The following is a 15,499-nucleotide window of genomic DNA, read 5'->3' as shown; positions in this document are numbered from 1 at the left end:
GCAGGCGCCCAGGTGCGGCAGGAGGCTCCGCCCAGGTGCGGCAGGCGCCCAGGTGCAGCAGGAGGCTCCGCCCAGGTGCCACAGGCGCCCAGGTGCGGCAGGAGGCTCCGCCCAGGTGCGGCAGGAGGCTCCGCCCAGGTGCGGCAGGAGGCTCCGCCCAGGTGCAACAGGAGGCTCCGCCCAGGTGCAACAGGAGGCTCCGCCCAGGTGCGGCAGGAGGCTCCGCCCAGGTGCAGGACAGTGATAAGAGCTTCCCTCCTGAAGATGAGGATTATCTGAGGAAAACAACTGAATCGGAGCAGATTTGAAGTGTTCTGCTCGGTTATTGAGCAGCTTTCTGACTGCTGTGCCGTCACCCTGTGATGAGCTGCAGGAAGGAGGCCTGCAGGTTGGGTTGGCAGAGCAGCGAGCTCTGGAGTGAGAGCGTGGGCGGCAGCTGTGGTTTGTGTGCTGCTCTCTGAGTTTGGGCAGCATGGAAGGAAAGAAGGAAACTTTGTTTGTTGTTCTGTGGTAAAGTTTGGCTGTCCGACCCGTCGCTGTGTTTTCATGATGCAAACAAAGTCCTCCTGTAGTGAAAGAAGGTCGGCCTTCAGCCTGCTGCCGCTCTCTGCTGCAGATCATCACCCCGCCCCCGTAAACCACATGCCTGAGGTTCTTATCTCCGCTCAGCATCACAAACATCTCAGCTGTGGTCTCATGTGTTCGTGCCTCCCTCTCACTGCCATGGGAATCTGATGAGGCACCTGTTTACAGGCTGTGGTTCTGGATCCTGCTGGGTTTCAGATACCAGGAGACGGGGAGAACATCAGCTGCATGTGCAACACTGCAGGCTGGCTCAGTACCAGCTCCGCCCTTATCTGCCGGGCTCCGGCCTCTTCAGCGAGCTGCGACAGTTCTGCCTCAAAACAGACGAAACCACAAAGGTTCGGACTGCAAGGCTCAGAACTTTATTTCCATTTCTCAGGAGCGGCTGAACGAAGGTACCAAATGCAAAAAAGGTTCAAGAAAATATCTGAGGGTTGTTTGCCACATTCGACAGGACCGTCGGTCCAGATGAACTCAGTGGAAGGTTCTGGTTCTGGGTCTCCTGGGTGCAGCAGGAAAGATCAGGATGTAGGAAGATACTGAGTCTGAGGGGGGATCATTTCCCACAAAATGAAGCCAACCAGCACCAGTCTGGAGCTCCAGAGAGATGCATCCAGGCAGTTAAACTGATGAAATCTGCCAAACCGTGACCTCTGTCAGGCTCGGCTCCGGCCTCCACCTGCTGCTCTCCTGTCCTTCTATAAAGTGACGTCACATGTTTCAGTCTGACAGCTGAGCACGAGCCCTAAAAACAGCACAGAGGTGAAGTGAAGTGAGGTCATCTCGCCGTTGTGATCAGGAAATGACTCTTTGGCGGGTTAGATAAGACAGAGGTGTGAGGTGTTGGTCTCCATCTTTCCTTTAAGAGACGTCATGTTAACCTAAAGCTCAGTTTGTGTAAAACAGGAAGCTGACAGATTACAGGACAGAAACGGGTCTGTGAAGCCGTTTTAAACTTAAAGTATAAAAAGGAAAGTCAGCAAAACTGAGCTCCTGAAATGTGGCGCCACTTGATTTTGTTGGAGCTTTAGTGTCAAACAAATGAAAGAGTTTCAGAACACCTCAGGCCGTCATAATGACTTATTTACTGAGTTATTGCTCAGAACAGCGCCAGTAAACAGTGTAAACTTTGGTTTTGTTTAGGAGGGAACAACAGAGTTAGCTTAGCTAACTTAGCTTAGCTAACTTCCATCCATCCATTTTCTATACCGACAGTCCGTTAATCGGGTAGCGGGTGGGCTGGAGCCTATCCCAGCAGTCGCTTAGCTAACTTAGTTTAGCTAACTTAGCTTAGCTAACTTAGTTTAGCTAACTTAGTTTAGCTAACTTAGCTTAGCTAACGTAGCTTAGCTAACTAAGTTTAGCAAACTTAGCTTAGCTAACTGTGTTTTAAAGCAATGAAGACGCAAAAACCAAATCAGCGAGGAGGGAAAAGGGTTTCATTTAAGACGTTTCCAGCTACTTCTCAGTCATTTGGTTCAGATTATTTTTGCACAGGGTGCAGAAATAATTTCCTGGCGTGCAGAGGCCCAGCAACAGGCCTCAGGAAGTGAAAGGGGCCCTATGGAACCAGCCAATGCTCCTGTAAACGTGTGCATTCAGCATGTCCCTCACACATATACCTGCAGAGATGGAACGTCTATTTATGTCTTTACACCTACACCCATACATGAAACCACAGTGTAAAACCTTATGGTGCTGAATTTGAGTGAAGCCACACCAAAATGAGCGAGTCTTTGAAGCCGGGGCTACAGCAGCCACATGAATGTCTCCTCCGTGCACCCTCTGCTGCTTCCTGCTGCTCCTCACTTGCTGCTTTTTCAGCCTCTCCTCGTCCTCATCGCTGGAGTCTGACGGCAGCTTCTGGCAGCCGACATGCTGGAGGAGTTCTGTAGAAAGGTGTTGCACACCGTGCAAACAGGGTGAGGGTTAGACTTGTTCAGAAATGACTCGTCACCACATCCTCTTCCTTGACTCATAATTTACCTTCATCCTCTGACAACAACAGGCAGCTGAAGCATAAACGGGGTGAAACCGAGCAGCGAGCTGTTTCTGACCCGTACAGCTGCAGAGGCTGCGGTGGCCACATGAAACTCTGCCTCTGCACCGCAAACACAGAAATAACTGCTGCTGCCTCTCCAACAGGGCTGCATTCACCCAGCTTTTTGCTGCTAAAGCACCGTTTAAAAGGGGGGGGGGCGTAAAAATGGATCTGACACGTTTTTACAGTCGTTTCAGGGGAGGGTGGACATGATGGAGCGTTGTTGGAGAAATTCTACCTCAGCAGCTCCTTAAAAAACATCAGAAATTAAAGTAACTGCAGTTCATTTTAGAGTTTTGTGAACTTTCACTTCTGATGAAACCCCCCCCCCCGCAGATTAGTTCATGTTTAATAAGATGTCGTTTTCTTTGGTCCATAACTCTGAACACGAGTAGAAGAACAAATGTTTGAATGGTGAAATGTAAAAGATGTCGTCTGAGTCATTATTTATGGAACAAAAACTGAGACAAAACCCAGCAGCAGTGAGTGAAAAACTAAGTGAACCCCTGATCCAGCAGCTTCAGCAGCAGTGAGTGTTTGGTGGCATTACTTGATGCTGGCCATAGATTCTGGGACAGACGGCCTCACATTTGACTCTAGAATACTTTGGTATCCAGAGGAGTTCATGGTGGACTCAATGACTGCAAGGTGCCCAGGTCCTGTGGCTGCAGAACCAGCCCAGATCATCAGCCCTCCACCACCGTGCTTGACAGCTGGTATGAGGTGTTTGTGCTGATATGCTGTGTTTGGTTTCCTCCAAACGTGCTGCTGTGCATTAGGACCAAACATCTCCACTTTGCTCTGGTCTGTCCAAAGGACATTGTTCCAGAAGTCTTGAGCTTTGTTCAGATGCAGCTTTGCAAACCTAAGCTGTGCTGCCATGTTCTTTTTAGAGAGAAGAGGCTTTCTCCTGCAGCCCTTCCAAACAAGCCATCCTTGTTCAGTCTTTTTCTAACTGTGCTGTCATGACCTTTAACCTTTAACATGCTAACTGAGGCCTGGAGAGTCTGAGATGTAGCTCTGGGCTTTTTCACCTTGGGGTGACCTTTAACCTTTAGCATGCTAACTGAGGCCTGTAGAGTCTGAGATGTATGACCTTTAACCTTTAACATGCTAACTGAGGCCTGTAGAGTCTGAGATGTATGACCTTTAACCTTTAACATGCTAACTGAGGCCTGTAGAGTCTGAGATGTAGCTCTGGGCTTTTTCACCTTGGGGTGAACTTTGACCTTTAACATGCTAACTGAGGCCTGTAGAGTCTGAGATGTAGCTCTGGGCTTTTTCACCTTGGGGTGACCTTTAACCTTTAACATACTAACTGAGGCCTGTAGAGTCTGAGATGTATGACCTTTAACCTTTAACATGCTAACTGAGGCCTGTAGAGTCTGAGATGTAGCTCTGGGCTTTTTCACCTTGGGGTGACCTTTAACCTTTAACATACTAACTGAGGCCTGTAGAGTCTGAGATGTAGCTCTGGGCTTTTTCACCTTGGGGTGACCTTTAACCTTTAACATACTAACTGAGGCCTGTAGAGTCTGAGATGTATGACCTTTAACCTTTAACATGCTAACTGAGGCCTGTAGAGTCTGAGATGTAGCTCTGGGCTTTTTCACCTTGGGGTGAACTTTGACCTTTAACATGCTAACTGAGGCCTGTAGAGTCTGAGATGTAGCTCTGGGCTTTTTCACCTTGGGGTGACCTTTAACCTTTAACATGCTAACTGAGGCCTGGAGAGTCTGAGATGTACCTCTTGGCTTTTTCACCTTGGGGTGACCTTTAACCTTTAACATGCTAACTGAGGCCTGGAGAGTCTGAGATGTAGCTCTGGGCTTCTTCACCTTGGGGTGACCTTTAACCTTTAGCATGCTAACTGAGGCCTGTAGAGTCTGAGATGTATGACCTTTAACCTTTAACATGCTAACTGAGGCCTGGAGAGTCTGAGATGTAGCTCTGGGCTTCTTCACCTTGGGATGACCTTTAACCTTTAGCATGCTAACTGAGGCCTGGAGAGTCTGAGATGTACCTCTTGGCTTTTTCACCTTGGGGTGACCTTTAACCTTTAACATGCTAACTGAGGCCTGTAGAGTCTGAGATGTATGACCTTTAACCTTTAACATGCTAACTGAGGCCTGGAGAGTCTGAGATGTAGCTCTGGGCTTCTTCACCTTGGGGTGACCTTTAACCTTTAGCATGCTAACTGAGGCCTGGAGAGTCTGAGATGTATGACCTTTAACCTTTAACATGCTAACTGAGGCCTGGAGAGTCTGAGATGTAGCTCTGGGCTTCTTCACCTTGGGGTGACCTTTAACCTTTAGCATGCTAACTGAGGCCTGTAGAGTCTGAGATGTAGCTCTGGGCTTCTTCACCTTGGGGTGACCTTTAACCTTTAACATGCTAACTGAGGCCTGTAGAGTCTGAGATGTAGCTCTGGGCTTCTTCACCTTGGGGTGACCTTTAACCTTTAGCATGCTAACTGAGGCCTGTAGAGTCTGAGATGTAGCTCTGGGCTTCTTCACCTTGGGGTGACCTTTAACCTTTAGCATGCTAACTGAGGCCTGTAGAGTCTGAGATGTAGCTCTGGGCTTCTTCACCTTGGGGTGACCTTTAACCTTTAACATGCTAACTGAGGCCTGTAGAGTCTGAGATGTAGCTCTGGGCTTCTTCACCTTGGGGTGAACTTTAACCTTTAGCATGCTAACTGAGGCCTGTAGAGTCTGAGATGTAGCTCTGGGCTTCTTCACCTTGGGGTGACCTTTAACCTTTAACATGCTAACTGAGGCCTGTAGAGTCTGAGATGTAGCTCTGGGCTTCTTCACCTTGGGGTGAACTTGCTGGGACGTCCACTCCTGGGAAGATTGACAGCTGTCCTGAATGTTTTCCACTTGTGAATAATCTTTCTCTCTGTAGAATGATGGACTCCAGATAGTCTGGAAATGGCCTTATAACCCTTCCCAGACTGATGGGCAGCAGCAGCTGCTTCTCTGAGATCATTGCTGGTGTCTTTCCTCCTTGGCATCGTGTTAAACTGACAGAACTCCTGCTTTTATAGAGCTGCTCACACTGACTGAGGATCAGTTAATCAGAGCATTGATCAGTTAATCAGAGCATTGATCAGTTAATCAGAGCATTGATCCGTTAATCAGAGCATTGATCCATTAATCAGAGCATCGATCAGTTATTCAGAGCATTGATCCGTTAATCAGAGCATTGATCAGTCAATCAGAGCATTGATCAGTTAATCAGAGCATTGATCAGTTAATCAGAGCATTGATCCGTTAATCAGAGCATTGATCCATTAATCAGAGCATCGATCAGTTAATCAGAGCATTGATCCGTTAATCAGAGCATTGATCAGCAGCTGCTGGCTGCTGCTTCCTGTGGAAACAGTGCGGGTTCACTTAGTTTTTCTCACCTTTTTTGTTCCATAAATAATGATGCTAACCACCCTGCAGCCAGCACTGAAACATGAGGTGAAGCAGTTCAGGACAGTCACTCACAAATATTCCCTTTAACTTTCACTGTTTACTCATGAAAAGTAAAAGTAAAAAATATTCAAAGAGGTTGATGTAAAGCTGAAGAAGTCATTTCAAACGAAGACTGGATTAACCTTCAGAAACAGCCTGTTTCTCCAAAGCAAAGTGTCCAAATGTGTTGGAAGAGAACAGATTAAAGAGCAGCGTGAAGCAGAGCGCCACCTGAGCGGCAGGTAAACCACGGACGGCCCACATCTGGTGCAACCGACAGAGAGCTGCTGTGGGAATCACCCCCCCCCATCACTCACAGAGCCCCTCTTCTTCTCTGCCAACAGTCGCCGCTGCTTCCTGTCACCACCAGGACAGCTGCGACTTCCAGAGATGGAAACGTTAAGATTTAAATTCACTTTGGCACTTTAACATCTGATCTGTAGAGTCAGTTCAACTCAGTTTATTTATAAAGCGCCAAATTACAACAAACGTCATCTCAAGGCACTTAAATAATATCGTCCAATTCGAGCCAATTGGAATTCAATTCATTGTAATCATAATCCAATGAAATCCAATTAATTAATTTCAAAATAATCAAATTAATTCATATGGAGCCAATTCAAAAACAATATCCTAGATAAACCAACAGATTGCACTGAAACTTGTCTTCAGTCCAATCTCCCGTCCTGAGCCTGAGGCGATCATTTCTACATGCTAACATGCTAAGATATGAACAGAATAAATTATGTTAGCATTTATCATGAGCATGTTAGCATGTAGCTGTTAACGGTTTACTGGAGTTTAAACAGCAGCTACAATAAAGTCAACCATTTCTACATGCTAACATGCTAAGATGTGAACAGAGTAAATTATGTTAGCATTTATCATGAGCATGTTAGCATGTAGCTGTTAACGATTTAATGGAGTTTAAACAGCAGCTACAATAAAGTCAATCATTTCTACATGCTAACATGCTAAGATATGAACAGAGTAAATTATGTTAGCATTTATCATGAGCATGTTAGCATGTAGCTGTTAACGGTTTACTGGAGTTTAAACAGCAGCTACAATAAAGTCAACCATTTCTACTTGCTAACATGCTAAGATGTGAACAGAGTAAATTATGTTAGCATTTATCATGAGCATGTTAGCATGCAGCTATTAACGGTTTACTGGAGTTTAAACAGCAGCTACAATAAAGTCAATCATTTCTACATGCTAACATGCTAAGATATGAACAGAGTAAATTATGTTAGCATTTATCATGAGCATGTTAGCATGTAGCTGTTAACGGTTTACTGGAGTTTAAACAGCAGCTACAATAAAGTCAATCATTTCTACATGCTAACATGCTAAGATATGAACAGAGTAAATTATGTTAGCATTTATCATGAGCACGTTAGCATGTAGCTGTTAACGGTTTACTGGAGTTTAAACAGCAGCTACAATAAAGTCAATCATTTCTACATGCTAACATGCTAAGATATGAACAGAGTAAATTATGTTAGCATTTATCATGAGCATGTTAGCATGTAGCTGTTAACGGTTTACTGGAGTTTAAACAGGAGCTACAATAAAGTCAATCATTTCTACATGCTAACATGCTAAGATATGAACAGAGTAAATTATGTTAGCATTTATCATGAGCATGTTAGCATGTAGCTATTAACGGTTTACTGGAGTTTAAACAGCAGCTACAATAAAGTCAATCATTTCTACATGCTAACATGCTAAGATATGAACAGAGTAAATTATGTTAGCATTTATCATGAGCATGTTAGCATGTAGCTGTTAACGGTTTACTGGAGTTTAAACAGCAGCTACAATAAAATAATTTCTATATTTTTTTGTTGATTGTAAAGATAAATTTTACCAGAAGATGAAAAGATGAAAACAAACGTATCTGCGACTTCCAAAGTATATTCTTTGACCTCAGTAAGGTCTTTCATGCTTCGCTTCATGAACATTTACAGGAATGTTTCCATGTCACTGAAAAGCTTCACTTCTAAATAAACCAACAAACAGTTAAAGCAGGTTAAAGGTTGGAAAGATTTTTAACTAAATGAAAATATACATTTCAATGGAAGAAGGTTTGTTTTAATCCACAGAAAGATCAATTCTGCACATATCACACACTTTTACTTCAAATACTACAGTTACACTTCATAAAAATGTTCTTTTCAAGGTGAATGAAATTTAAATGACATATAAATGATGTTCGGGAGTAAAGCTTCTCATAAAGGTTCAGAGGCCCGAGGCCAACAGGAAGCATCAACTATGTCAGATTTAAACAGTTTCAACACAAAAAGTAATAATCACAAGAAATGTGCCAGAATGACAGAAACCGTCTGAATAAAAAGGAAAAGGAAATGAAATTCTGAGCTGAATATGAATGAAAATGATTGATTGTTCTTGGCAGCAGACACATGAAGCATTACTCTTCTACCCCTAACCTGCCTTTATCCTTAAAAAACTACTTCATTTATTCTTCATCTTACAGAAATCTGACTCCGTGTTCCAGCATCTTCGAACAAAAACAAGATTTACACATCTGTGCACATCACAGCTGAAATAAATGCAGCTTTTCTGCAAATTCACACTAAATTTTATCCGTATTTTTAGGCCATCAGTCTGAGAAATGAGTAAATATGGGATTTCAGCCGTGTTTCAATCCAGTGGAGCTGAACTTTAAATCTTTAAAGCTAAAGACTTGTTTGTGAAGTGAGAACAGGTGGCGCTGCAGGCTACGTTCCAGCACCGCCTGAACAGAACCAGAACCCTCAGGAACTGTGTTGCTGCTCTGAAACAGCTGATCCATCACGTCAGAAACATGATCGGAACGGGAAAAAGTTTCGGACCTTTCCAACATGACTCTAAAACAGGCCAAAGTCACCGTCTTTGTTAAACTAACAGCACAGGCCACGCCTTCTAAAGCCCAGCTTGCTCTGATTGGTCGGGTCCAGTGGCCTGATCAGGCTCCTCCCGCTGACTGAATTTAAAAGATGGATATAAATACTGATCAGAAGTTTCCAGCTTTAACAAAAAGCTGGTTTCCAACGAGGCTTCACAGATTTTTGTCCAGGTAACCTCAACCCAGCTCCACCTTTTGGTCCAAATACCATCATTTGTGGCTTCAAAAAGACCAAGATGGCGACAGCCAAATGCCACAAATCCAAAGCATTTTGAGCCAGTGTCACCCAACAGTGGCCCCTCCCTCAGCCTGTTGAGCTAAATGTAAGATCCACAGCTTTGCTCTTATCAGAACTCGTCTAAAAATAAGATTCATCTCACAACACAATCTGGTTGGTTGTTCAGGTGGTTGCAGCCACCAAAGGTCACCACTTCCTCCATCCTAACCGAACCGCAGTCATGTGACTTGGGACTGGTAAGAGGTTATTTTAACTAGTTAACAACTTCTGAAACTATTGATCATTTAGCCAGATTCCAACACGAGCTGAGTCTTTGTTCTGTAAATCTGAGGCAATGTGCTGAGGTTAGAAAAAAGGTGAATAAACTCGTCTGTGTGGAGTCTCCAGAGGGGGCGCTGCAGGCAACGTAGTTCAACAGGAAGTAAACCCGGAGCAGGAAGTAAACCCGGAGCAGGAAGTAAACCCGGAGCAGGAAGTAAACCCGGAGCAGGAAAAAAACAACAGCTGTGGTGGAGAAAAATGGAGAGAATTTCATCTTTGGGAATATCTGGGATAATAAATCAAAGCTGGGATAATAAATCAAAGCTGGGATAATAAATCAAAGCTGGGATAATAAATCAAAGCTGGGATAATAAATCAAAGCTGGGATAATAAATCAAAGCTGGGAAGACGCCAGTCAGTCATTAAGTTTGTGCCTAAGACCAGAAACAGCCGCTCATTCAAAGAGTTGTTTGCATTCATCCTGTCGAGCGTTTAACCGTTTAACATAACATTAACATTTAATTCAGGGCATCGGTGGAAGTTTTCAGGGCATCGGTGGAAGTTTTCTTCTGCTTATTCTTATTATTTCTCTGATTCAGGGACTGGAAACACAGCTGGGAGCTAAAGTGATGTGCAACAGAGATCATGTTCTGTGTCATAAATATAAGGTCAAAACTAAAGGTTTCTGTGAAACCTTGGATCATCTCAGACAAAGCTGCAGTTTCAGATCATTCATGTGTAAATCTTGTTTTCAGTTGAGTCTAAAGCCTGAACTTTCTGTTGCTCTTCCTCCTGCTGACCCCCTCTGACCTGACCTCTGACCTGACCTCTGACCTTACTGTAACATCAGGGTTACGACCCGTCGCCTGCCTTAAACACACAAGAACAGCGCTGGGCCCCGGGCAGCAGCCGATGGCTTCCAGGAGGCACTCTGAAGAACAGCTGTGAGGTGAGCTCCTGCATGAGCCTGACGGCGTTTAACAGGAGCTGCGACACAAAGACAGAAGAAGAGGCAGGAGGCGTCCGGCAGCTCGGCGTCACACCCTGATGAGGAAGTCGAGGCCGAGCGAGGCGGGGATGTGCAGCGTCTCCAGGCTGAGGGCAGACGGCGTGTAGGGGAAGAGGACGGGGAAGGTGTGCTTGGTGTCCACCAGGAGCTGGGGGGGGTCATTTCTCTCCTGGAGGCGATTCTGGAAACCATGGTAACGGGGAGAGGTTATGAGCTGCAGCGTTTCACATTAAACACAAACTGGGAAGGGAAAGAATGTGGACCAAACTCTGCCACGGCCCCTTTAAAGGGCCGCTCTGAGGAACCAGAGGACTCAGTTTGTTCTAACGTGGACCAAACTCTGCCACGGCCCCTTTAAAGGGCCGCTCTGAGGAACCAGAGGACTCAGTTTGTTCTAATGTGGACCAAACTCTGCCACGGGCCCTTTAAAGGGCCGCTCTGAGGAACCAGAGGACTCAGTTTGTTCTAACGTGGACCAAACTCTGCCACGGGCCCTTTAAAGGGCCGCTCTGAGGAACCAGAGGACTCAGTTTGTTCTAATGTGGACCAAACTCTGCCGCGGCCCCTTTAAAGGGCCGCTCTGAGGAACCAGAGGACTCAGTTTGTTCTAATGTGGACCAAACTCTGCCACGGCCCCTTTAAAGGGCCGCCCTGAGGAACCAGAGGACTCAGTTTGTTCTAATGTGGACCAAACTCTGCCACGGCCCCTTTAAAGGGCCGCTCTGAGGAACCAGAGGACTCAGTTTGTTCTAATGTGGACCAAACTCTGCCACGGCCCCTTTAAAGGGCCGCCCTGAGGAACCAGAGGACTCAGTTTGTTCTAATGTGGACCAAACTCTGCCACGGCCCCTTTAAAGGGCCGCTCTGAGGAACCAGAGGACTCAGTTTGTTCTAATGTGGACCAAACTCTGCCACGGCCCCTTTAAAGGGCCGCTCTGAGGAAGCAGAGGACTCAGTTTGTTCTAATGTGGACCAAACTCTGCCACGGCCCCTTTAAAGGGCCGCTCTGAGGAAGCAGAGGACTCAGTTTGTTCTAATGTGGACCAAACTCTGCCACGGCCCCTTTAAAGGGCCGCTCTGAGGAACCAGAGGACTCAGTTTGTTCTAATGTGGACCAAACTCTGCCACGGGCCCTTTAAAGGGCCGCTCTGAGGAACCAGAGGACTCAGTTTGTTCTAATGTGGACCAAACTCTGCCACGGCCCCTTTAAAGGGCCGCTCTGAGGAACCAGAGGACTCAGTTTGTTCTAATGTGGACCAAACTCTGCCACGGGCCCTTTAAAGGGCCGCCCTGAGGAACCAGAGGACTCAGTTTGTTCTAATGTGGACCAAACTCTGCCACGGCCCCTTTAAAGGGCCGCTCTGAGGAACCAGAGGACTCAGTTTGTTCTAATGTGGACCAAACTCTGCCACGGCCCCTTTAAAGGGCCGCTCTGAGGAACCAGAGGACTCAGTTTGTTCTAATGTGGACCAAACTCTGCCACGGCCCCTTTAAAGGGCCGCTCTGAGGAACCAGAGGACTCAGTTTGTTCTAATGTGGACCAAACTCTGCCACGGCCCCTTTAAAGGGCCGCTCTGAGGAACCAGAGGACTCAGTCTGTTCTAATGTGGACCAAACTCTGCCACGGCCCCTTTAAAGGGCCGCTCTGAGGAACCAGAGGACTCAGTTTGTTCTAATGTGGACCAAACTCTGCCACGGCCCCTTTAAAGGGCCGCTCTGAGGAACCAGAGGACTCAGTTTGTTCTAATGTGGACCAAACTCTGCCACGGCCCCTTTAAAGGGCCGCTCTGAGGAACCAGAGGACTCAGTTTGTTCTAATGTGGACCAAACTCTGCCACGGCCCCTTTAAAGGGCCGCCCTGAGGAACCAGAGGACTCAGTTTGTTCTAATGTGGACCAAACTCTGCCACGGCCCCTTTAAAGGGCCGCTCTGAGGAAGCAGAGGACTCAGTTTGTTCTAATGTGGACCAAACTCTGCCACGGGCCCTTTAAAGGGCCGCTCTGAGGAACCAGAGGACTCAGTTTGTTCTAATGTGGACCAAACTCTGCCACGGCCCCTTTAAAGGGCCGCTCTGAGGAACCAGAGGACTCAGTTTGTTCTAATGTGGACCAAACTCTGCCACGGCCCCTTTAAAGGGCCGCCCTGAGGAACCAGAGGACTCAGTTTGTTCTAATGTGGACCAAACTCTGCCACGGCCCCTTTAAAGGGCCGCTCTGAGGAACCAGAGGACTCAGTTTGTTCTAATGTGGACCAAACTCTGCCACGGCCCCTTTAAAGGGCCGCTCTGAGGAACCAGAGGACTCAGTTTGTTCTAATGTGGACCAAACTCTGCCACGGACCCTTTAAAGGGCCGCTCTGAGGAACCAGAGGACTCAGTTTGTTCTAATGTGGACCAAACTCTGCCACGGCCCCTTTAAAGGGCCGCTCTGAGGAACCAGAGGACTCAGTTTGTTCTAATGTGGACCAAACTCTGCCGCGGCCCCTTTAAAGGGCCGCTCTGAAGAACCAGAGGACTCAGTTTGTTCTAATGTGGACCAAACTCTGCCACGGCCCCTTTAAAGGGCCGCTCTGAGGAACCAGAGGACTCAGTTTGTTCTAATGTGGACCAAACTCTGCCACGGCCCCTTTAAAGGGCCGCTCTGAGGAACCAGAGGACTCAGTTTGTTCTAATGTGGACCAAACTCTGCCACGGCCCCTTTAAAGGGCCGCTCTGAGGAACCAGAGGACTCAGTTTGTTCTAATGTGGACCAAACTCTGCCGCGGCCCCTTTAAAGGGCCGCTCTGAGGAACCAGAGGACTCAGTTTGTTCTAATGTGGACCAAACTCTGCCGCGGCCCCTTTAAAGGGCCGCTCTGAGGAACCAGAGGACTCAGTTTGTTCTAATGTGGACCAAACTCTGCCACGGCCCCTTTAAAGGGCCGCTCTGAGGAACCAGAGGACTCAGTTTGTTCTAATGTGGACCAAACTCTGCCACGGCCCCTTTAAAGGGCCGCTCTGAGGAACCAGAGGACTCAGTTTGTTCTAATGTGGACCAAACTCTGCCACGGCCCCTTTAAAGGGCCGCTCTGAGGAACCAGAGGACTCAGTTTGTTCTAACGTGGACCAAACTCTGCCACGGCCCCTTTAAAGGGCCGCTCTGAGGAACCAGAGGACTCAGTTTGTTCTAATGTGGACCAAACTCTGCCACGGCCCCTTTAAAGGGCCGCTCTGAGGAACCAGAGGACTCAGTTTGTTCTAATGTGGACCAAACTCTGCCACGGCCCCTTTAAAGGGCCGCTCTGAGGAACCAGAGGACTCAGTTTGTTCTAATGTGGACCAAACTCTGCCACGGCCCCTTTAAAGGGCCGCTCTGAGGAACCAGAGGACTCAGTTTGTTCTAATGTGGACCAAACTCTGCCACGGGCCCTTTAAAGGGCCGCTCTGAGGAACCAGAGGACTCAGTTTGTTCTAACGTGGACCAAACTCTGCCACGGCCCCTTTAAAGGGCCGCTCTGAGGAACCAGAGGACTCAGTTTGTTCTAACGTGGACCAAACTCTGTCACGGCCCCTTTAAAGGGCCGCTCTGAGGAACCAGAGGACTCAGTTTGTTCTAACGTGGACCAAACTCTGCCACGGCCCCTTTAAAGGGCCGCTCTGAGGAAGCAGAGGACTCAGTTTGTTCTAATGTGGACCAAACTCTGCCACGGCCCCTTTAAAGGGCCGCTCTGAGGAACCAGAGGACTCAGTTTGTTCTAATGTGGACCAAACTCTGCCACGGCCCCTTTAAAGGGCCGCTCTGAGGAACCAGAGGACTCAGTTTGTTCTAATGTGGACCAAACTCTGCCACGGCCCCTTTAAAGGGCCGCTCTGAGGAACCAGAGGACTCAGTTTGTTCTAATGTGGACCAAACTCTGCCACGGCCCCTTTAAAGGGCCGCTCTGAGGAACCAGAGGACTCAGTTTGTTCTAACGTGGACCAAACTCTGCCACGGCCCCTTTAAAGGGCCGCTCTGAGGAACCAGAGGACTCAGTTTGTTCTAATGTGGACCAAACTCTGCCACGGCCCCTTTAAAGGGCCGCTCTGAGGAACCAGAGGACTCAGTTTGTTCTAATGTGGACCAAACTCTGCCGCGGCCCCTTTAAAGGGCCGCTCTGAGGAACCAGAGGACTCAGTTTGTTCTAATGTGGACCAAACTCTGCCGCGGCCCCTTTAAAGGGCCGCTCTGAGGAACCAGAGGACTCAGTTTGTTCTAATGTGGACCAAACTCTGCCACGGCCCCTTTAAAGGGCCGCCCTGAGGAACCAGAGGACTCAGTTTGTTCTAATGTGGACCAAACTCTGCCACGGCCCCTTTAAAGGGCCGCTCTGAGGAACCAGAGGACTCAGTTTGTTCTAATGTGGACCAAACTCTGCCACGGCCCCTTTAAAGGGCCGCTCTGAGGAACCAGAGGACTCAGTTTGTTCTAATGTGGACCAAACTCTGCCACGGCCCCTTTAAAGGGCCGCTCTGAGGAACCAGAGGACTCAGTTTGTTCTAATGTGGACCAAACTCTGCCACGGGCCCTTTAAAGGGCCGCTCTGAGGAACCAGAGGACTCAGTTTGTTCTAATGTGGACCAAACTCTGCCACGGCCCCTTTAAAGGGCCGCTCTGAGGAACCAGAGGACTCAGTTTGTTCTAATGTGGACCAAACTCTGCCACGGCCCCTTTAAAGGGCCGCTCTGAGGAACCAGAGGACTCAGTTTGTTCTAATGTGGACCAAACTCTGCCACGGCCCCTTTAAAGGGCCGCCCTGAGGAACCAGAGGACTCAGTTTGTTCTAATGTGGACCAAACTCTGCCACGGCCCCTTTAAAGGGCTGCTCTGAGGAACCAGAGGACTCAGTTTGTTCTAATGTGGACCAAACTCTGCCACGGCCCCTTTAAAGGGCCGCTCTGAGGAACCAGAGGACTCAGTTTGTTCTAATGTGGACCAAACTCTGCCACGGACCCTTTAAAGGGCCGCTCTGAGGAA

At 47.6% G+C, this 15,499-nt stretch overlaps 1 protein-coding gene across 2 annotated transcripts in view; it reads right to left on the bottom strand.

Moving 5' to 3' along the window:
- Positions 1 to 15,499, bottom strand: part of myo5b (myosin VB) — a 114,263-nt gene that overhangs the window by 54,739 nt on the left and 44,025 nt on the right. For both annotated transcript variants that reach the window (XM_072371501.1, XM_072371502.1), the window contains exon 39: positions 10,536 to 10,690. In XM_072371501.1, coding sequence (XP_072227602.1) covers positions 10,538 to 10,690 — 153 coding nt within the window. In that variant the 3' untranslated portion in view covers positions 10,536 to 10,537. The remainder of the gene's footprint in view (positions 1 to 10,535; positions 10,691 to 15,499) is intronic.

This window comes from Leuresthes tenuis, unplaced genomic scaffold (assembly GCF_036924035.1).
Source record: "Leuresthes tenuis unplaced genomic scaffold, fLeuTen1.0.hap1 SCAF_19, whole genome shotgun sequence".
Taxonomy (NCBI): domain Eukaryota; kingdom Metazoa; phylum Chordata; class Actinopteri; order Atheriniformes; family Atherinopsidae; genus Leuresthes; species Leuresthes tenuis.
This window is presented reverse-complemented; position numbering and strand designations above follow the sequence as displayed.